The sequence below is a fragment of the Leopardus geoffroyi genome, chromosome B4 (assembly GCF_018350155.1).
Source record: "Leopardus geoffroyi isolate Oge1 chromosome B4, O.geoffroyi_Oge1_pat1.0, whole genome shotgun sequence".
Taxonomy (NCBI): domain Eukaryota; kingdom Metazoa; phylum Chordata; class Mammalia; order Carnivora; family Felidae; genus Leopardus; species Leopardus geoffroyi.
Window position 1 is genome coordinate 29718010 of NC_059341.1, and position 23810 is coordinate 29741819.

At 35.6% G+C, this 23810-nt stretch overlaps 1 protein-coding gene across 12 annotated transcripts in view; it reads left to right on the forward strand.

The window, feature by feature from the left end:
* Positions 1–23810, forward strand: part of LOC123590304 (coiled-coil domain-containing protein 7-like) — a 292262-nt gene that overhangs the window by 194707 nt on the left and 73745 nt on the right. For 11 of the 12 annotated variants that reach the window (XR_006708711.1, XM_045463300.1, XM_045463304.1 and 8 more), the window contains one exon: positions 15567–15677. The exons of the other annotated variant lie outside the window; for it this stretch is intronic. Coding sequence is in view for 10 of the 11 variants with exons in the window: in XM_045463300.1 (XP_045319256.1) it covers positions 15567–15677 (111 nt within the window). In the remaining variant the exon portion in view is untranslated. The remainder of the gene's footprint in view (positions 1–15566; positions 15678–23810) is intronic. 12 annotated transcript variants of the gene reach the window in all.

The window sequence follows — 23810 nt, forward strand, 5'->3', positions numbered from 1 at the left end:
TAGATTATGAAGCTGTTTTGCCACTCAATATTATTAGTAGGAATGTTTAACAATTTTTAAAAACCTCCAAATAGGGATGCCTGAGTGGCTCAGTCAGTTGAGTGTCCAACTCTTGATTTCAGCTCAGGTCATGATCTCATGGTTTGTGGGAATGAGCCCTGCATAAGGCTCTGCACTGGCAGTGTGGAGCCTGCTTGGGATTCTCTTTCTCCTTCTCTCTCTCTCTGCCCCTTCCCCAATCATGCTCTCTCTCTCTCACTCTTTCTCTCTTAAAATACATAAGTAAAAACATTAAAAAATTTTAAAAACCTCTAAAAAAACCCTCAAAATATGTATCAATGGCATTAAATATTTTTACTCATATGAATCTGTAGTATTTTAATATCTGCACTTTCCCTAAAGAGTTGGCACATTTTTATCTACCTTTATCTCAGGCCACAGTTCTTAACCATATATATATATATATATATATATATATATATATATATATATATATGTGTGTGTGTGTGTGTGTGTATATATATATACACACACCACACACACACACAAACATACATACAGATACATACATACATGTTGTAGACTCTAGGTCTGAAGTTCTGTCTTGTCCAGCAAGAGAGCGGGATTCAGGATTAAAATGTGAGAGATGGCTACTGTCCAGAAGACAAGAGCCCTGATTAAGGGTTCTTGCTCTGTTTTTATTAGAACCAGAAGGCTTATAAACATGGTGATGGATGTGCACAAAGAGACAATAAAACTGTGAACATTAACTCATGGGCATGAGGGAAAGGGGGTTTTGAAAACATGCGGTGATAGGGGTTTGGGTTAATATAAAATCCTGGCACTGGGCAGAAGGTTGTGAGACACCACCTCTGTTTACCTAAACTGGTCTAGGGGACAAGAAAGACAGAACATACTACCTCAGGGTCAACAAGGCACCTTTCTTTTGCTAATTAGCTCCACTCTGGGCAACTTCACCCCAAAGCAGTCTATAGCCCTATTTATTTGTTTACCTAATTTGGTCCTTCCTTCCTGTGAAAGCAGCTTTCTGCTATTGTACTAAGTTGGGGGGGGGGGTGCATTTCCACCCTGAATACCTAATCTTGTTTACCTCTTATACCTTTGTTCTATACTGGAACCTTTGCCCCACCCAAATTATTTACCTAATCTTGTTTACCGAAACTGGGGTGTGAACATCCTATGGCTTTCTGATTCTTTATGCCTTGTTAACCCATTGGTGCAAACTCAGGGAATTCCTAAGCTTATTCCCCATACATACATACATATATATGTAAAAACTCAGGAATTGTGTTTAGTTCACTGACTTATTCACAAATGCTAATTTTCTTAGAAATTACAAGAGTTTATTTAACTGATGGTTATTTAGCTGTGCAATTTAATATAGAAAATCACCAACTTAACAAAATGAGAAAATAAATACATCATTGTGTTTCAACACCCTTTCAGAGTAAATGTGTGTAGATGTATGTTTCTCTTTAAAGTATTTCAAACATCTATTTTGTATATGTAAAGATGCCTCAGATATCAGATATAGTAGACTCAAAATCAAAAGATCATCCTCAAATTAAGAAACATACAATTGTCCAAGTGGAAGTGTTTAGTGTATACAATATCAAAAATAACTTAAAATAAAAAATAAAAATTAATACAAATAACTTTAAATTGCATAAATAGTCACATTCAGAAAACTTAATTTGGGATGTAATTACAAATAGAAAACTAACAAATTATGATTTTTACATGTGGACTTATAATGGAAAACATTTTGTTACTTATTAAACATTTAATATCAAACAGTTAATAAGTAATGCATGTAAGAAACTTTATGAGGGAAGTACTACCATTATCACCATTTAAGAAATGAGGACAGTAAGACATGGTGTAACTTGCCTAAAACTCATAATTAAATATGGACCTCAAACCCATATAATCTAGCTATTTACTCTGCTATGACCCCAAGAGAACTAGAGAAAATCTTGGAAGTATCTGATTGTACTCTTTAAAAGTAATACAAACTGTTTCCTCTAACCTCTCATGCAAACCCTTCTTTTGTTCTTCCTTTCTCTTTTGCTATAATTTCTCTGTTGCTATCAGAATTTCTTAAAATTGATCACAGTAGTATCCCATTATTTGGGGCTTCACTTTTCATGGTTTCAGTTACCCAAGGTAAACTACAATCTAGAATTAGGTGATCATCCATCTGAAATTTAAACAGAATGTCAGTAGTTGCCTAAGACTTGTTACAGTACCTAAATCATTCACCTCACTTCATCTCATCATGTAGCATTTTATCATATTATAGCACCACAAGAAGAAGGGTGGGTACAGTACAGTAAGATATTTTGAGAGAGCAACCATATTCACTTTTTATTACAGTATATTGTTACAATTGTCCTATTTTATTCTTATTGTTGTTAATCTCTTCTGTACCTAATTTATAAATTACACTTTGTCATAGATATGTATGTACAGAAAAAAACATAGTATATTTAGGGTTTGGTATTATCTGTGATTTCACACATCCACTAGGGGTCTTGGAACATATTCCCCATTGATAAGGGGGAACTACTGTATGTATACAGCATGTACTTGATATTACCATGATTATTATATAGAAGACAGTATGTTCCTCAGTTTCAGATGTTTAAGTAACAAGAAGTGTTGATAAAGTGATGAAAACAATGTCAGTTATGTGTTTTCCTATTTATTTTTATAAAAATTTCATTTTTATAGATATACACCTGTTCCTGTTTTTAAAAAATTACAAAATAAATAATTCTTTTTTAATATGATGAAGAAAATCTATTTATAACCAATATCCCAATGGCATATTTAATGGTGAAATAAAATATCCAATTAAAAAATTGCTGTCTATTACTGCTAAATAAAACATTGTTATAAAATGCCTAACCCATGTAATAAGAAAAGTAATCTGTTATAAATATTGAAAGAGATAATATAACATGAATGTTATTTACAGATTATTATATTTCTACCTTTAAAACCTAAAATAATCAAATAAAAATTGAAATATCAATACAGAAAAGTTTAGCAAACTGACTAAAAAAAATTTGTTACAGGAAACAACATACCTATATACTACAGCATTGAAACAAGTAAAGACATAATAAAATAACTGATAATAAATAAATATCAGGAAATATGCTGATCTCTTATGATGAATTAATAATGAAGCATTAAAAGCTCCTAAAAGAAAGGCTTCTAAAACTTACTTGTAAACAATTTATTTCCAGTCAAAATGCCAGTAGTAATTTGTTGTTTTTGTTATTGATGACATTTTATGACCATGATTCTAGATTTATCCTGAAAAGAATTTACAGACTTCAGTATCAAATAATTGAGTACAAAAAGAGGATAAAGCTTGGGAAGCAACACTAGATAAAATTACATATTAAAAAGTTTCAATAATATGGGGCTCCTGGGTGACTCAATCAGTTAAGCATTCAACCTTGGCTCAGGTCATGATCTTGCATTCTGTGAGTTTGAGCCCTAAGTAGGGCTCTGTGCTCATAGCTCAGAGCCTGGAGACTGCTTCCAATTCTGTGTCTCCCTTTCTCTCTCAAAAGTAAATAAACATTAAAAAATTTTTGAGAGGAGGAGCCAAGATGGCAGAACAGCATGGAAATTTTTTGTTTGTCTCGCATCCATGAAATACAGCCAGACCAACACTAAACCATCCTACACACCTAGAAAACTGATTGGAGGATTAATACAACAATCTGCACAACCTGAACCACAGAATTCAGCAGGTACATCGCGGAGAGGTGAATTTGGGGAGCAAGAAGCCGCAAAAGGTAGGGAACTACTTTTGCGGGTGGAGAGAGAATGGAGACTGGGAGAGGGACAGAAAACGGGAAAAGCACCCCTCCCCAAAGCAGCTGGAGAGAAAGTGGAAAATTGGAAATAGCCACAGGGACTGAACTAAAAAAGGAGAAAGGAGATGGTTTAAATTCCATTAAGACTGTAAACAAGGGGAGCATAAAGGCTGCAACTCCACAGCTTGATACCTGGCAGTGCTCTGGTAGAAAGGATGAATCCCCAGGAACAGAGTGGGTCCAGGAGGTTCTTGGGCCACACAGGGAAAAGTGGTTCCACTGCTGGAAGGACATTTGGTACAGATTGTTGAAGCCACCTGGTCCCAGCAGACCCTGGAAGGCGGCCATATTTGCTGGTGCTGGGGCAAGGTCGCTAAGGGTGAATCCTGGTGCCAGATGTGTGTTGTGATTTTCCATAATCCCTGACATGCTGCTGCTTCACTGTCTCCTAAACTTTTTCAGGGCAGTCTGCTACCTGGCTGCAGTCTCGGGGCACCGGCAGCAGCAGGGTCCAGAGTGCATTCCTGAGTGTAGCCGATATTTGGCCATTGCTCATTCGGCCATTGCTCGGTGAGACCCTCCTGCAGAGGGGCTGAACAGGTCAAAATCGCAGTCCTTTGGAAGTAACGGGCCAGGGAAAACAGCCACATCTGAGACAAAACAGGAGACAGGTACTGCCTGGGGTCTGGTCACGGAGAGTGAAAAATCAGGGAGTGGACAAGAGCTGAAGACAGAGGACGGGTGCGCAATTACTGATCTGGGAGAACAGACTGGTTGGCACTGGGTGGCGCCATTTTCACCGCTCCCACGCATGTGCATATGCACCTATGAGTGCCGCAACAATCCACCCCAGTAGGCTAGCAGTGCCATCTAGTGGAGAGCAGAGCTGTTACACTGAGCCCCGCCCAACTGGGCCAACTTTGCTCTTCAAGAACACAAGTCTCACTGCAGGCTTAACTTATGGACTATAAAGAGCTACATACACTGACTTCTAGGAGAAAATGAAACAATTTCAGACCTACTTCAATCTGTTAGCAGGTTATTCTATTCAAATTTCTTTTTTTTTTTCTTTTTCTCTTTTGCAATTATTTTCTTTTTCTTGAATACAGAAGGGAAAAATTCATTTTTATTTTCAATTTTTATTAAAAATATTTTTCTTTAATTTTTATTACTATATTTTTTACTTCTGTATATTTTTTTAAAATTCTATTTTACTTCCATCATTTTATTTTAGTCTACTTCAGTGTATTCATCTTTTCAAATTTTCAAACAATTTCCTTTTTTTTCCTTCTTTTTCTTTTTTCTCTTTTTGTTTCTTTTGTTGAATGCAGAAAGAGAAACACTTCATTTTTACTTTAAATTTCTATTTAAAATATTTTATTGAATTTTTATTACTATATTATTTGCTTTTATGTAAATTTTTTCAAATTCTATTTTACTTCAATCATTTTATTTTAGTGTACTATAGTGTATTCACTTTTTCAAATTTTCAAATGATTTCTTTTTTCTTTTTTTAATCCTTTTCCTTTTTCATTTCTTTTCTTTCTTCTTAAATACAGAAAAGGAAAAAATCATATTTTTAATTTTAATTAAAAATATTTTTCTTCAATTTTTTCTACTATATTCTTTATTTTTGTGTATATTTTTTCAAATTCTATTTTACCGCCATCATCTCATTTTAGTCTACTTCAGTGTATTCATTTTTTCAAACTCTCAAATGATTTCCTTTTTTTTCTCCCCCCCCTTTTTTCTCTAATCTGTCAAACCACTTTCAACACCCAGAACAAAAGACACCTAGTATCTAGCATCATCTATTTGATTTTTGTGTGTGTGTTTTTAATTTTTAATTTTACTTTTTTAATTTTAATTTTTTTAATTCCAGTTTTTCTACCTCATTAATTCCTTTTCTCCCTTCAAAAATGACAAAACAAAGGAATTCATCCTAAAAGAAAGAGCACGAAGAAACAACACCCAGGGATTTAACAAACACAGAAAGCAGAAAGATGTCTAAACCAGAATTTAGAATCACGATAATAAGAATACTAGCTGGAGTTGAAAATAGATTAGAATCCTTTCCTGCAGAGATAAAATAAGTAAAAAATATCCAGAATGAAATTGAAAATGCTATAACTGAGCTGCGATCACAGATGGATGCAGCAGCAGCAAGGATGGTTGAGGCAGAACAGAGAATCACTGATATAGAGGAAAAACTTACAGAGAATAATGAAGCAGAAAAAAAGAGGGAGATTAAGGCAAAAGAGAACGATTTAAGAATTAGAGAAATCAGTGACTCATTAAAAAGGAACAACATCAGAATCATAAGGGTCCAAGAAGAGGAAGAGAGAGAAATAGGGATAGAAGGGTTATGTGAGCAAATCATAGCAGAAAACTTTCCTAACCTGGGGAAAGACACAGACATCAGAATCCAGGAAGCACAGAAAACCCCCATTAGATTCAACAAAAAATAACCACCAACAAGGCATCTCATAGTCAAATTCACAAAATACTCAGGCAAGGAGAGAATCATGAAAGCAGCAAGGGAAAAAAAGTCCCTAACATACAAGGGAAGACAGATCAGGTTTGCAGCAGACCTATCCATAGAAACTTGACAGGCCAGAAAGGAGTGGTGGGATATATTCAGTGTGCCGAATCAGAAAAATATGCAGCCAAGAATTCTTTATCCAGCAAGGCTGTCATTCAAAATAGAAGGAGAGATAAAAGTTTCCCAGGCAAACAAAAATTAAAGGAGTTTGTGACCACTAAACCAACCCTACAAGAAATTTTAAGGGGGACTTTCTGAGGGGAGAAAAGATGAAAAAATGTATATAAAAATATAAATACAAAAAGCAACAAAGATTAGAAAGGACCAGAGATCACCACCAGAAACTCCAAGTCTACAAGCATCATGATGGCAATAAATTCATATCTTTCAGTACTCACTCTAAACATCAATGGACTCAATGTTCCAATCAAAAGACATAGGGTAACAGAATGGATAAGAAAACAAGATCCATCTATATGCTGTTTACAAGAGACCCACTTTAGACCTAAAGACACGTTCAGATTGAAAATAAGGGGATGGAGAACCATCTATCATGCTAATGGTCAACAAAAGAAAGCCGGAGTACCCATACTTATATCAGACAATCCAGACTTTAAAATAAAGACTGTATCAAGAGATGCAGAAGGGCATTATATCATAATCAAGGGGTGTATCCACCAAGAAGACCTAACAATTGTAAACATTTATGCGCCTAATGTGATAGCATCCAAATATATAAATCCATTAATCACAAACATAAAGAAACTCATCAATAGTAATACCATAATAGTAGGAGACTTCAACACCCCACTCACAGCAATGGACAGATCATCTAATCAAAAACTCAACAAGGAAACAATGGCTTTGAATGACACACTGGACCAGATGGACGTAACAGATATATTCAGAACATCTCATCCTAAAGCAGCAAATATACATTCTTCTCCAGTGCACATGGAACGTTCTCCAGAATAGACCATATACTGGGACACAAATCAGCCCCAAGTAAGTACAAAAAGATCGAGATCATACTGTGCATATTTTCAGACCACAACGCTATTAAACTTGAAATCAATCTCAAGAAAAAGTTTGGAAAGGTAACACATACTTGGAGACTGAAGAACATTCTACTAAAGAATGAATGGACTAGCCAAACAGTTAAAGAGGAAATTAAAAAGTATATGGAAGTTAATGAAAATGATAAGACCACAACCCAAAACCTCTGGGATGCAGCAAAGGTGGTCATAAGAGGAAAGTATATAGAAATCCAGGCCTTCCTAAAGAAGGAAGAAAGATCTCACATACACAAGCTAACCTTATGCCTTAAGGAGCTGGAAAAAGAACAGCAAATAAAACCCAAAACCAGAAGCAGACAGGAAATAATAAAGATTAGAGCAGAAATTAATACTATCAAAACCAAAAGAACAGTAGAACAGATCAATGAAACCATAAGCTGGTTCTTTGAAAGAATTAACAAAATTGATAAACCACTAGCCAGTTTGATCAAGAAGAAAAAGGAAAGGACCCAAATAAATAAAATCAAGAATGAAAGAGGAGAGATCACAACCAACACAACAGAAAAAAAACAATAATAATATTATGAGCAATTTTATGCCAATAAAATGGGTAATCTGGAAGAAATGGACAAATTCCTAGAAACATACACACTACCAAAACTGAAACAGGAAGAAATAGAAAATTTGAATGGACCCATAACCAGTAAAGAAATCAAATTAGAAATCAAAATTTCCCAAAAAACAAGAGTCCAAGGCCAGATGGCTTTCCAGGGGAATTATACCAAACATTTAAGGAAGAGTTAACACCTATTCTCTTGAAGGTGTTCCAAAAAATAGAAATGGAAGGAAAGCTTCCAACTCTTTTTATGAGGCCAGCATTACCTTGATTCCAAAACCAGACAGAGACCACACTAAAAAGGAGAACTATAGGCCAACTTCCCTCATGAACATGGATGCAAAAATCCTCACAAGATACTAGCCAACTGGATCCAACAATACATTAAAAAAATTATTCACCACGACCAAGTGGTATTGATACCTGGGATGCAGGCCTGGCTCAATATCCACAAAACAATTAACATTATTCATCATATCAAAAAAAGAAAGTACAAGAACCATCTGATCCTCTAGATAGACACAGAGAAAGCATTTTACAAAATACAGCATCCTTTCTTGATAAAAACCCTCAGAAAAGTAGGGAGAAAAGGATCATACCTCAAGACCATAAAAGCCATACAGGAACGACCCCACGCTAATATCATCCTCATTGGGGAAAAACTGAGCACTTTCCCCCTAAGGTCAGGAACAAGACAGGGATGTCCATTCCCACCACTGTTATTCAACATTGTATTGGAAGTCTTAGCCTCTGCAATCAGACAACACAAAGAAATAAAAGGCATCCAAATTGGCCAGGAGGAGGTCAAACTTTCACTCTTTGCAGATGACATGATACTCTATAGGGAAACCCAAAAGATTCCACCAAAAAACTGCTAGAACTGATTCATGAATTCAGCAAGGTCACAGGATATAAAATCAATGCACAGAAATCGGTTGCATTCCTATACACCAACAATGAAGCAACAGAAAGAGAAATCGAGAAGTTGTTCCCATATACAATTGCACTAAAAACCATAAAATACCTAGGAATAAATCTAACCAAAGAGGTGAAAAGTCTATACACTGAAAACTATAGAAAGCTTATTAAAAAAACTGAAAAAAGACACAAAAACATGGAAAAAGATTCTATGCTCCTGCATAAGAAGAACAAATAATGTTAAAATTGTCGATACTACCCAAAGCAATCTACATATTCAATGCAATCCCTATCAAAGTAACACCAGCATTCTTCACAGAGCTAGAACAAATAATCCTAAAATTTGTATGTAACCAGAAAAAACCCCGAATAGCCAAAGCAATCTTGAAAAAGAAAACCAAAGCAGGAGGCATCACAATCCCAGACTTCAAGCTACACTACAAACCTGTAATCATCAAGACAGTATGGTACTGGTACAAGAACAGACACTCAGATCAATGGAACAGAATAGAGAACCCAGAAATGGACCCACAAACGTATGGCCAACTAATCTTTGACAAAGCAGGAAAGAATATCCAATGGATTAAAGACAGCCTCTTCAGCAAGTGGTGCTGAGAAAACTGGACAGCGACATGCAGAAGAATGAACCTGGACCACTTTCTTACACCATACACAAAAATAAACTCAAAATGGATGAAAGACCTCAATGTAAGACAGGAAACCATCAAAATCCTCGAGGAGAAAGCAGGCAAAAACCTCTTTGATCTTGGCCACAGCAACTTCTTACTCAACACATCTCTGGAGGCAAGGGAAACAAAAGCAAAAATCAAAATAAAAAGCTCCTGCACAGCAGAAGGAAACAATCAGCAAAACTAAAAGGCAACTGACAGAATGGGAGAAGATATTTACAAATGACATATCAGACAAAGGGTTAGTATCCAAAATCTATAAAGAACTTATCAAACTCAATACTCAAAAAACAAATAATCCAGTGAAGAAATGGGCAAAAGACATGAATAGACACTTGTCCAAGGAAGACATCCAGGTGGCCAACTGACACATGAAAAAATGCTCAACATCATTCATCATCAGGGAAATACAAATCAAAACCACAATGAGATACCACCTTACACCTGTCAGAATGGCCAACATTAACAACTCAGGCAACAACAGATGTTGGCAAGGATGTGGAGAAAGAGGATCTCTTTTGAATTGTTGGTGGGAATGCAACCTGGTGCAGCTGCTCTGGAAAACAGTATGGAGGTTCCCCAAAAAACTAAAAATAAAACTACCCAACGACCCAGAAATTGCACTATGAGGCATTTATCTAAGGTATACAGGTGTGCTGTTTCGAAGGGACACATGCACCCCCATGTTTATAGCAGCACTATCAACAATAGAGAAAGTATGGAAAGAGCCCAAATGTCCATCGATGGATGAATGGATAAAGAAGATGTGATACACACACACACACACACACACACACACACACACACACACACACAATGGAGTATTATTCAGAAATCAAAAAGAATGAAATCTTGCCATTTGCAACTACGTGGATGGAACTGGAGGGTATTATGCTAAGTGAAATTAGTCAGAGAAAGACAAAAATCATATGACTTCACTCATATGAGGACTTTAAGAGACAAAACAGATGAACATAAGGGAAAGGAAACAAAAATAATATAAAAACAGGGAGGGGGAAAAAGCAGAAGAGACTCATAATTATGGAGAACAAACTGAGGGTTACGGGAGGGGTTGTGGGAGGGGGGATGGGCTAAATGGGTAAGAGGCATTAAGGAATCTACTCCTGAAATCATTGTTTCACTATATGCTAACTAATCTAGATGTAAATTTTAAAAAATAAAAAATAAAATTAAAAAAATTTTTTTTAACTTCAATACTAACTAATAAACTTCAGATCAATGGAGCAGATTAGAAATTCCAGAAATTAATCAAAGAATGTCATATTATAGTGTAAAAACAAAACTGGTCATGTAAAAAAGAAAACAACAAAAAACATTGATTGTTTACCAAATGGTATCAAGACAAATGGAAAAAATAAAATGTGAGATTTTTATCTTACCCTGCTTAAAAATCTGATTTTATAAACTATTTCCATGAAAAAACAAAACACAAATATTTTTTATTCAAATATAATTAACATACAGTGTTATATTAGCTTTATGTATACAATAAAATGATTCAACAATTCTATACATTATTCACTGCTCATCACAATAAGTGTACACTTAACCCCCTTCATCTATTTCACCCATATACCCACCGACCTCCCCTCTGGCAATCACCAAGAGTCTGAATTTTTGTTTGTCTATTTTTATTATTTTGTTTGTTTCTTAAATTCCACATATTAGTGAAATCAGATGGTATTTGTCTTTCTCTGACTGACTTATTTTACTTAGCATTGTACCCTCTAGATCCATCCATGTTGTTGTAAATGGCAAGATTGCATTCTTTTTCATGCCTAAGTAATATTGTATTATATATATTTAAAAAAAAACATTGCTTGTCTACCAAATGGCATTAAGACAAATGGAAAAAAGAAAATATGACATTTTGGTTGCTTTTATATCATGGTTATTGTAAATAATGCTGTAATAAACACAGAGGTGTGTATATATATTTATATATACACACACATATATATGCACATATATTTTTATTAGTGATATTCTTGGGTTCATTTTTTCTTTATTTTTTGTATCTATTACACATTTTTGATTTGTGGTAACCTTTAAGTTCATATATAACATCTTATGCATCTATATTAAGTTGATTGTCCTTTAAGTTTGAATCCACTCTAAAAACTCTTACTCCTCATGACCCCATGTTTTTTGTATATGACATCATACTTTATATATTCCCTTTTATTATGGGAATCCCTTGTTTGATTTTTATAGGTATAATTTATTTTACTGCTTTTGTGTTTTAATTTCTGTACTGGTATTATAAGTAATCTACTGTATTATGTTTGTGTTTATATGGGAAATTTTTTCCTTTCCTAATTTTCCTATTCCTATTATGGCTTTTCATTTCCAGTCAAAGAATTCCTTTTAACATTTCTTATAATCCTGGTTTAGTGGTGTTGAATCCCTTTAACCATTTTGTTTTTCTTTTCTGAGAAACTCTTTATCTCTCTTTTTATTCTGAATAATAGACTTGATGGATAGAGTATTTTTGAAGGCAGGTGTTTACCTTTCAGCATTTTGAGTATATCACACCACACCCTGGTAGCCTGGAAAGTTTCTGCTGAAAAATCAGCTGACAGCTTTATGGGGTTTCCCTTGTATGCAACTGCTTTCTCCTGCTGCTTTTCAAATTCTCTATCACTAATTTTGTCATTTTAATTGGTATGTGTCTTGTTATGGACCTCCTTGGGTTGATTTTTTGGGGTGATCCAGGTGTGCTTTCTGGATCTGGGTTTCTGTTTCCTTCCCCAGATTTAGAGGTTTTCAGCCATTATTTCTTTAATTAAATTTTCTTCCCTCTTTATTCTCTCTTCTTCTGGGATCCATATAATCCAGATTTTATTACACTTGGTTATGTTGCTGAGTTCCTTTAACCTATTCTCATTTTTATTTTTCTTTTTGCTGTTCAGCTTGGTTGCTTTCCATTATTCTGTCTTCATTGATCTGTTCTTCTTTTACACTAGCCTACTATTTATTCCTTGTAGTGTATTTTTAATTACAGTTATTGAATTATATCTAATTGTGTTTTTTAATGTTTTCTATCTTTTTGTTGAAGGTCTCACAGAGATCCTTCACTCTTTTTTCAAGTCCAGTAAGTATATTTGTGACCATTGCTTTGCATTCTTTATCAGGCATTTTGTTTATCTCTGTTTCATTTAGCTCTGTTGCTGTGATTTGTCCCGTTCTTTCATGTGGGACATATTCTGCTATCTTCCCATGTTGTTAATTCTCTGTTTGTTTCTATATATTAGGAAATTCAGTTCTCTCTCCTGATATGAAAGTAGTAGCCTTACAAAGAACAGATCCTATGCTGCCATGTAGCACAATGTACCCTGTTCTCCAGAACCAGACACTCCATGAATATCTTCTATGTGGGTTGTCTCTGCCCTATTATTCTGGCTAAGCATCATTTGCCTTCAGTTCAGATGGCTGCAATGGCACCCTTTGCATCTATTGGGCATGGTTTGATCCCTGTGTTTTTAACAGAATAGTCTGGGGGCACCATGAGCTTGTAGATCTGTGGTGTCAACCTTCAGACCTGATCCTAGGCTTTGGTCTGTTTGCTGGGGCTGCAGTAGCCGTGAATCACTCTCCTTGTGCTGCCCTCAGGGTATTTGGTTCCTGGGAACATCCAGCAGTTAGATTAGATGCCAGCCCTCATTCTGTCTGCTGGGGCTGCAGGTGCACTGATTGTCAAGGCACTCTGTCTGTACTGCCAGTAATAAGGTTTCACTGCTGGGGTTGGAGTTGAACTGATGTGTGTGGTCATGTTCCACTTCCTCCAGAACAAGAGTGACTTTGGAGTGGTACCAGTCACTGCTGTGGATACTTACAGATGTGATGCAGCAGGAGCCATTTTGGTGGGGCTTCTGCTTAGGGTGGCAGGTTGGATAGGGTGCTGCAGGAGAATGTGGGCATGGGGCATGGATGTCAGCAAGATAGATGGAAAGGTTTAAATTGGTTCCCACAAGTGTCTGACTATCAATGCTGGGGGAGAGAAATGGCACTTGCCAGTTCTTTTGTTCTTGGAGAAATCTCCTAAAGCTCTCTGCCCCTTCAGCACACATTTTGAGACTAGTAAATAAATCTCCTTCATACCCCTAGGTGCATTTCAAAATGCTGCTTCTATGCTCTATCTCAGTAAGGTTATTATGCTGTCTTTTTAAAGGTGGGAACTAAGTTTCCTATTGTCCTCTATCTCTCCCAGAGATGAGTCTCTGAATTTGAAAGTAACCAGATTTAATGGCATCTGGGTGGCTTAGTTGGCTCAGGTCATGATCTCACAGTCTGTGAGATTGAGCCCTGAGTTGGGCTCTGTGCTGACAGCTCAGAGCCCAGAGGCTGCTTCAGATCCTGTCTCCCTCTCTCTCTGCCTCTCCCCCACTCATTCTCTCTCTCTCTCTCTTAATTATGTTTAAATAAACATTTAAAAATTAAAAAAAATTAAAAATAAAAAAATAAAGTAACCAGAGTTAAACCCCCTGTTTTCAAAGCCAGATGTTATGGTGACTCATCTTTCCAGTGTAGGTCCCCTCTGTCTGTGGTGCCTGGTGTGGGGTCTGCTCTTCTCCATTCTCCATGTTTGTGGTATTCCCCCCATTTGTAGTTGGTATCACTGGGAGTTTTGTTCCCAACTGTATCACCACCCCTTCTACCCTTTTTGATGTGAACTTCTCTCCATGATTAACGTGGAAAGCCTTTTCTGCCAGTTTCAAGTCACTTTTTTGTGTTGATTGCACTGATGTGGCTGTTATCTAGATATGTCCCTGGATGTAGTGAATTTATGATCCTCCTACTCTGCCATCTTCTCAGAGGCCCAACATAAATTAATCTTGTTTGGAAAAAAACTACCATAGGCATGACTTCATACCCAGAAACATAAGGGAAAGATCATTACAAATTAACTAAATAATAATTTAAAATTTCTGCACACAGAAATATCAAAAGCAAAATTAAAAGGCAAACAATAATCTAAGAAACTATTTGTTACAGTGAACAGGTTGTATCCTTATATAAAATACATATGTCTGTCTATAAAAATATTTAATGTCCATTTTTAGATTATTTCTTTACTAAAAATATAGTAAAAGAAGTTAGAAAACTGAATTCCTCCAACAGAAAAAATAGATGGCAAGTATTTTTGTACTTGTTAATCAAGTAGGTTTATACTAATAATGAAATAATTTCCATTAAAATGACTTATAAAATACCAAATACTTAAAGTATATTATATCAGTTGGGAAAAGTGTGAGGAAACAGCTCTCAATATTACAAGTAAATAGGGATAGTGATTAAACATTTTCAGGAAAGTTGTATGAAAATATGTATCAATTATAATAAAAATACACCTATATATATCAGTGACATTAGAAATGTATAGTCCCTTTGACACATTTCATTTTTTAAATTTAATGTTGATAATAAAAAATATATGTGGCAAATTTTTCTGACAAATCTATTTGTATATTAGCTGAAAATCATCAAATTTCTGTTTTATATATTACTAACTTTACCAGAACTAGGTAATTATTAAATGGTAATGAGTCACATTTTTATATTGTTCACAATTTTAATAGGACTATCTATTGGCACTTCACTATAAATCAAAATGTTAACTGTTGGATTGAGATAGAAACATATTCTGTATTAAAGAGTAAATGACTAGGAGTAAATCTATAATTTTAATTTTTCAAAGTTTTATAAGGAATATATGTTGAAATTTGTCAAATGAACTTCTGGTATTTATGAATTATTTTTTTCTCCTCTTACTTGATATAATATATAAGACTATTTTCCTAACTTTCAAATATTATCCTCTTCCTGGAATTAGAACACAGTAGGTAGATTTCAATAGTCTTTCTATATTTAATTTATTAAAAAGGCTTTTTTTTTTCATCTTGGTAGATCAGGATACGTATGAACCCTCAGATTTTACCCTTGAAGATCTAGAACTTACTATAGGATACAAGGATCAAAGAGAAAGAAGTAGAGTTTACCAATCTCAAAGATTGAATGGTGGGTATAATATTTAAAAACATATTTAAAACTAGTAGTCATAAAATATTTTTTTTTTTTTTTAAATTTTTTTTTTCAACATTTATTTATTTTTGGGACAGAGAGAGACAGAGCATGAACGGGGGAGGGGCAGAGAGAGAGGGAGACACAGAATCGGAAACAGGCTCCAGGCTCTGAGCCATCAGCCCAGAGCCTGACGCGGGGCTCGAACTCACGGACCGCGAGATCGTGACCTGGCTGAAGTCGGACGCTTAACCGACTGCGCCACCCAGGCGCCCCATAAAATATTTTTTGTTAGCAAATCTTAATTCCTTTAATGTTGACAGATTTTAACTTAAGTAATCAAAGACCTGATAAAGACAAAACATAAAAACTTTGGTTTTCTGGACAGATAAAGAAAAAACCTTTTGTTTACATTTTCTTATCAACAGCAGACCAACAATCCAAGAACTCTTTGTCTTTTTAACTGAGAGTAAAGCAGAACTTTAATCTCATACTAGTGTACGTTTAAAATACACTCATTTCATTTTTTTAAATATATGAAATTTATTGTCAAATTGGTTTCCATACAACACCCAGTGCTCATCCCAAAAGATGCCCTCTTCAATACCCATCACCAACTCTCCCCTCCCTCCCACCCCCCATCAACCCTCAGTTTGTTCTCAGTTTAAGAGTCTCTTATGCTTTGGCTCTCTCCCACTCTAACCTCTCTCTTTTTTTTTTTTTTCCTTCCCCTCCCCCATGGGTTCCTGTTAAGTTTCTCAGGATCCACATAAGAGTGAAAACATATAGTATCTGTCTTTCTCTGTATGGCTTATTTCACTTAGCATCACACTCTCCAGTTCCATCCACGTTGCTACAGAGGGCCATATTTCGCTCTTTCTCATTGCCACATAGTACTCCATAGTGTATATAAACCACAATTCCTTTATCCATTCATCAGTTGATGGGCATTTAGGCTGTTTCCATAATTTGGCTATTGTTGAGAGTGCTGCTATAAACATTGGGGTACAAGTGCCCCTATGCATCAGTACTCCTGTATCCCTTGGGTAAATTCCTAGCAGTGCTATTGCTGGGTCATAGGGTAGGTCTATTTTTAATTTTTTGAGGAACCTCCACACTGTTTTCCAGAGTGGCTGCACCAATTTGCATTCCCACCAACAGTGCAAGAGGGTTCCTGTTTCTCCACATCCTCGGCAGCATCTATAGTCTCCTGATTTGTTCATTTTGGCCACTCTGACTGGCGTGAGGTGATACGTGAGTGTGGTTTTGATTTGTATTTCCCTGATGAGGAGCGATGTTGAGCATCTTTTCATGTGCCTGTTGGCCACCCGGATGTCTTCTTTAGAGAAGTGTCTATTCATGTTTTCTGCCCATTTCTTCACTGGGTTATTTGTTTTTCAGGTGTGGAGTTTGGTGAGCTCTTTACAGATTTTGGACACTAGCCCTTTGTCTGATATGTCATTTGCAAAGATCTTTTCCCATTCCGTTGGTTGCCTTTTAGTTTTGTTGGTTGTTTCCTTTGCTGTGCAGAAGCTTTTTATCTTCATAAGGTCCCAGTAGTTCATTTTTGCTTTTAATTCCCTTGCCTTTGGGGATGTGTCAAGTAAGAAATTGCTGCAGCTGAGGTCAGAGAGGTCTTTTCCTGCTTTCTCCTCTAGGATTTTGATGATTTCCTGTCTCACATTCAGGTCCTTTATCCATTTTGAGTTTATTTTTGTGAATTGTGTGAGAAAGTGGTCTAGTTTCAATCTTCTGCATGTTGCCGTCCAGTTCTCCCAGCACCATTTGTTAAAGAGACTGTCTTTTTCCCATTGGATATTCTTTCCTGCTTTGTCAAAGATTAGTTGGCCATACGTTTGTGGGTCTAGTTCTGGGGTTTCTATTCTATTCCATTGGTCTATGTGTCTGTTTTTGTGCCAATACCATGCTGTCTTGATGATGACAGCTTTGTAGTAGAGGCTAAAGTCTGGGATTGTGATGCCTCCTGCTTTGGTCTTCTTCAAAATTACTTTGGCTATTCGGGGCCTTTTGTAGTTCCATATGAATTTTAGGATTGCTTGTTCTAGCTTCGAGAAAATGCTGGTGCAATTTTGATTGGGATTGCATTGAATGTGTAGATAGCTTTGGGTAGTATTGACATTTTGACAATATTTATTCTTCCAACCCATGAGCACGGGATGTTTTTCCATTTCTTTATATCTTCTTCAATTTCCTTCATAAGCTTTCTATAGTTTTCAGCATACAGATCTGTTACATCTTTGGTTAGATTTATTCCTAGGTATTTTATGCTTTTTGGTGCATTGTGAATGGGATCAGTTTCTTTATTTGTCTTTCTGTTGCTTCATTATTAGTGTATAAGACTGCGACTGATTTCTGTACATTGATTTTGTATCCTGTGACTTTGCTGAATTCATGTATCAGTTCTAGCAGACTTTTGGTGGAGTCTATCGGATTTTCCATGTATAATATCATGTCATCTGCAAAAAGTGAAAGCTTGACTTCATCTTTGCCAATTTTGATGTCTTTGATTTCCTTTTGTTGTCTGATTGCTGATGCTAGAACTTCCAACACTATGTTAAACAACAGCGGAGAGAGTGGACATCCCTGTTGTGTTCCTGATATCAGGGAAAAAGCTCTCAGTTTTTCCCCATTGAGGATGATGTTAGCTGTGGGCTTTTCATAAATGACTTTTATGATGTTTAAGTATGTTTATTCTATCCCGACTTTCTCGAGGGTTTTTGTTAAGAAAGGATGCTGAATTTTGTCGAATGCTTTCTCTGCATCGATTGACAGGATCATATGGTTCCTATCTTTTCTTTTATTAATGTGATGTATCACATTGCTTGATTTGCGAATGTTGAACCAGCCCTGCATCCCAGGAATGAATCCCACTTGATCATGGTGAATAATTCTTTTTATATGCTGTTGAATTCGGTTTGCTAGTATCTTATTGAGAATTTTTGCATCCATATTCATCAGGGATATTGGCCTGTAGTTCTCTTTTTTTACTGGGTCTCTGTCTGGTTTAAGAATCAAAGTAATACTGGGTTCATAGAATGAGTCTAGAAGTTTTCCTTCCCTTTCTATGTTTTGGAATAGCTTGAGAAGGATAGGTATTATCTCTGCTTTAAATGTCTGGTAGAATTCCCCAGGGAAGCCATCTGGTCCTGGACTCTTATTTGTTGGGAGATTTTTGACAACTGATTCAATTTCTTCGCTGATTATGGGTCTGTTCAAGCTTTCTATTTCCTCCTGATTGAGTTTTGGAAGTGAGTGTTTAGGAATTTGTCCATTTCTTCTAGGTTGTCCAGTTTGTTGGCATATAGTTTTTCATAGTATTCCCTGATAATTGCTTGTATCTCTGAGGGATTGGTTGTAATAATTCCATTTTCATTCATGATTTTATCTCTTGGGTCATCTCCCTTTTCTTTTTGAGAAGCTTGGCTAGAGGTTTGTCAATTTTGTTTATTTTTTCAAAAAACCAACTCTTGGTTTCATTGATCTGCTCTACAGTTTTTTTTAGATTCTATATTGTTCATTTCTGCTCTGATCTTTATTATTTCTCTTCTTCTGCTTGGTTTAGGGTGTCTGTGCTATTCTGCTTCTATTTCCTTTAGGTGTTCTGTTAGATTTTGTATTTGGGATTTTTCTTGTTTCTTGAGATAGGCCTGGATTGCAATGTATTTTCCTCTCAGGACTGCCTTCACTGCATCCCAAAGTGTTTGGATTGTTGTATTTTCATTTTCGTTTGTTTCCATATATTTTTTTTTTAATTTTTTTTTCAACGTTTATTTATTTTTGGGACAGAGAGAGACAGAGCATGACCGGGGGAGGGTCAGAGAGAGAGAGAGGGAGACACAGAATCGGAAACAGGCTCCAGGCTCTGAGCCATCATGAGCCATCAGCCCAGAGCCTGACGTGGGGCTCGAACTCACTGACCGTGAGATCGTGACCTGGCTGAAGTCGGACGCTTAACCGACTGCGCCACCCAGGCGCCCCTTGTTTCCATATATTTTTAAATTTCTTCTCTAATTGCCTGGTTGACCCACTCATTTTTTAGTAGGGTGTTCTTTAACCTCCCTGCTTTTGGAGGTTTTCCAGACTTTTCCCTGTGGTTGTGTTCAAGCTTCATAGCATTGTGGTCTGAAAGTATTCATGGTATGATCTCAATTCTTGTACACTTATGAAGGGCTGTTTTGTGACCCAGTATGTGATCTATCTTGGAGAATGTTCCATGTGCACTCGAAAAGAAAGTATATTCTGTTTCTTTGGGATGCGGAATTCTAAATATATCTGTCAAGTCCATCTGATCCAATATATCATTCAGGGCCCTTGTTTCTTTATTGACCGTGTGTCTAGATGATCTATCCATTGTTGTAAGTGGGATGTTAAAGGCCCTTGCAATTACCACATTCTTATCAGTAAGGTTGCTTATGTTTGTGAATAATTGTTTTATATATTTGGGAGCTCCCATATTCGGCACATAGACATTTATAGTTGTTAGCTCTTCCTGATGGATAGACCCTGTAATTATGATATAATGCCCTTCTTCATCTCTTGTTCCAGCCTTTAATTTAAAGTCTAGTTTGTCTGATATAAGTATGGCTACTCCAGCTCTCTTTTGACATCCAGTAGCATGATAGATAGTTCTCCACTCCCTCACTTTCAATCTGAAGGTGTCCTCAGGTCTAAAATGAGTCTCTTATAGACAGCAAATAGATGGGTCTTGTTTTTTTATCCATTCTGATACCCTATGTCTTTTGGTTGGTGCATTTAGTCCATTTACATTCAATGTTATTCATAGAATGATATGAGTTTAGAGTCATTGTGATGTCTGTATTTATTCTAAATTCACTTTCTGTTATATTATTTAAATCCTTTTTGATCAGCTCATTAGCTGTTGTTATTTCCTGCAGATTCTTTTGAGGGGAATTCTTCTGTTTCGTCATTTTGGATAGTCCCTGGAGTGGCGCGGAACTGCAGGGCACTTCCCCTGTGCTGTGTTGAATAACTTGCATTGGTGGGAGGGGCCACAGTCAGACCTGATGTCTGCCCCCAGCCCACCGCTGGGGCCACAGTCAGACTGGTGTGTACCTTCTCTTCCCCTCTCCTAGGAGTGGGATTCACTGTGGGGTCACGTGGCCCATCTGGGCTACTTGCACAGTGCCAGGCTTGTGGTGCTGGGGATCTGGCATATTAGCTGGGGTGGATCGGCAAGGTGCACAGGGGCGGGAGGGGCAGGCTCAGCTCACTTTTCCTTTTGTGATATGCTTCAGGAGGGGCCCTGCGTCACTGGGAGGGAGTCAGACCTGCCGCCGGAGGGATTGATACACAGAAGCACAGCGTTGGGTGACATAAATCACTTGACAATTTGAAAACACATCTAAAATGTGATCAGCTTTAAAAAAAAAAAAAAATATATATATATATACACACACACACATATACATATATATACATATGCATACATATATATGCATATATACATATACGTATATATACATACATATATATGTATGTATGTGTATATATATACACACATATATATATATTTTACATAATCTGTACATCCAATGTGGGGCTTGAACTCCAACTATGAGATCAAGAGTTGCATGCACTACTGACTAAGCCAACCAGAAGCTCTAAATGTGATCAGCTTAATTTATGGTTTTATTATTGAATTTTTCTTTAAGTTGAATATTTAAAACATTAATTGCCAAAATTGAAGTTCTACAGAACTAGTAAATGTTGTAAAGCTATTTGTACCATTTATTACTTCTTATAGTCTTTAGTATTCTAATTATTATACTATATTTCTTAAATCTATTGACCAAGAAATCCTATCCTTTTTTTCATCTTGGAATAGAGTTTCATGGAATACTAGTTTAGAAAACACTTTTCTAGGAATTTTATACAGAAATGATAATTATTTAATTTCTAAAAGTAAAACATCCATCCATTATTCACATTTCAATTCTTATCAAGTATCATTTAATGCTAAACCATATTGGTTATTATCCAGTAGACCTTATTCAAGATATTGTTTATAGCTTTTTTAAATTTTTCAATATTTGAGTGTAGATAGCAACTGTTATATCATTTTAAAGGAAAAAGGAGTATTTGTTTTCTTCTACTGTGCCTTGCTATTGATATTGGTATACAAGATTTTCTACAATTTGTGACATTGGTTTATAATTTTTAAAAAGTTATTTATTTATTTATTTGTTTGTTTGTTTGCTTGATTCCTTGCTTGATGGTTTTCTCTGTTTTCTTCAAACATGGATTAAGGACAGTAGGATATTATTAGAGGATTAGAAAATTTCTATTTCAATTTTTTGCTTAGTATAATAAAAAATTGAATTTATCTCTAAACTTCTTATGAACCAAATAAAATCCAGGCATTATAGATTGTTTCTGTTATTTTTATTTTAAATATAGAAAGTTTTAAGAATTAATATAATGAACACTTGCGTGTCTGTGTCCCACTTAATAAATATAATAAATCTAAAATATTGAATTTCCCTCTTCATTCTTCTCAGATTATTGCCTCTCATTCTGAATTAGATGGCTATTAGTCCCATTTATTTCTTTATATTTTTGCTAAATATGTTTACATCTGTAAAGAATTTATTGTTTTGTATGATTAAATGGTAGATGCCATATGTTTTTTTCTTTAGCAAATTGCCCTTTTGGTTCAACAGTTGTAAGATTAATCACTGTTGATAATTTTAAATTTCATTTATTTATTTTTATTGTATATTGGTCTGGTTTTTGTTTTTTATTATTATTATGATTTTATTTTATTTTATTTTATTTTTAGGTGTATTACAAATTTTGCCCATTCTCCTGTGGATATTTGGACTATTTATGTTAAAGGAGGTCTACCATATTCTTATGAAAGATAATGCAGAGGTAGTGTTCAAAAGTACAAATGCTGCAGATAGACTTCCTGTTTTTATGCCTACCTATGTCGCTTACTGTGTAAATTAGTTAGTCTCTCCATGAACCTAACTTCGTGTTACCATAGTTTCTTCATGTATTAAATATGACTAGTCATAGTGTCCACATTATAAGGTTATTGTGGGATTTAGGTGAAGAGTGCATAAACTCCATAAAATTATCTGCTATTATTATTTGCTATATCTGGTGAGAATTTTTCTACTATATTGTTGTAGTATATAAACACATTTTTTTTGCATTTTGTTTGCTTGTTTGTTTTTAGTTTCAGGTTTTTATTTAAATTCCAGTTAGTTAACATACAGTGCAGAATTAGTTTCAGGTATGCAGTTTAGTGATTCATCACTTACATACAATACCCAGTGCTCATCACAACCAATGCCCCTCATAATTCCCATTACTGATTTAACCAATCCCCCTGCCACCCTCCCCTCCAGTAACCCTCAGTTTGTTCTGTATAGTTAAGAGTCTGTTTTATGGTTTTCCTCTCTCTTTTTTCCTCACTATGTTCAGCTGTTTGTTCTTAAATTTCACATATCAGTGAAATCTTATGGAATTTGTCTTTCTCTGACTGACTTATTTTGTTTCACAGTATAGTCTGCCTCCATCCCCATCATTGCAAATGTCAGATTTCATTCTTTTTTAGGGCTAATATACCACTGTGTATACATACATGTCTACTTTATTCATTTATCAGTCAATGGACATTTGGGCTCCTTCCATAATTTGGCTATTGTTGATAATGCTATTGTGAACACTGGGGTGCATGTATCCCTTCAAATCACTATTTTTGTATCCTTTGGGTAAATATGTAGTATTACAATTGATGGATGGTAAGAAGTTCCATTTTTAACAATTTGAGGAACTTCATACTCTTTTCCAGAGTGGCTGTACCAGTTTGCATTCCCACATACAATGTAAGAGGATTCCTTTAATCTTCGCATCCTCACCAATATCTGTTCTTTCATGTGTTGTTAATTTTAGCCATTCTGACAAGTGAGATATGATATCTCATTGTAGTTTTGATTTGTATTTCCCTGATGATTGAGTATCTTCATGTTTCTGTTAGCCATATGGATGTCTTCTTTGGAAAAATGTCTATTCATGTCCTCTGCCTGTTTTTTAACCGGGTTATTTGTTTTTTTGGTGTTTTTATAATTTCTTTATAGATTT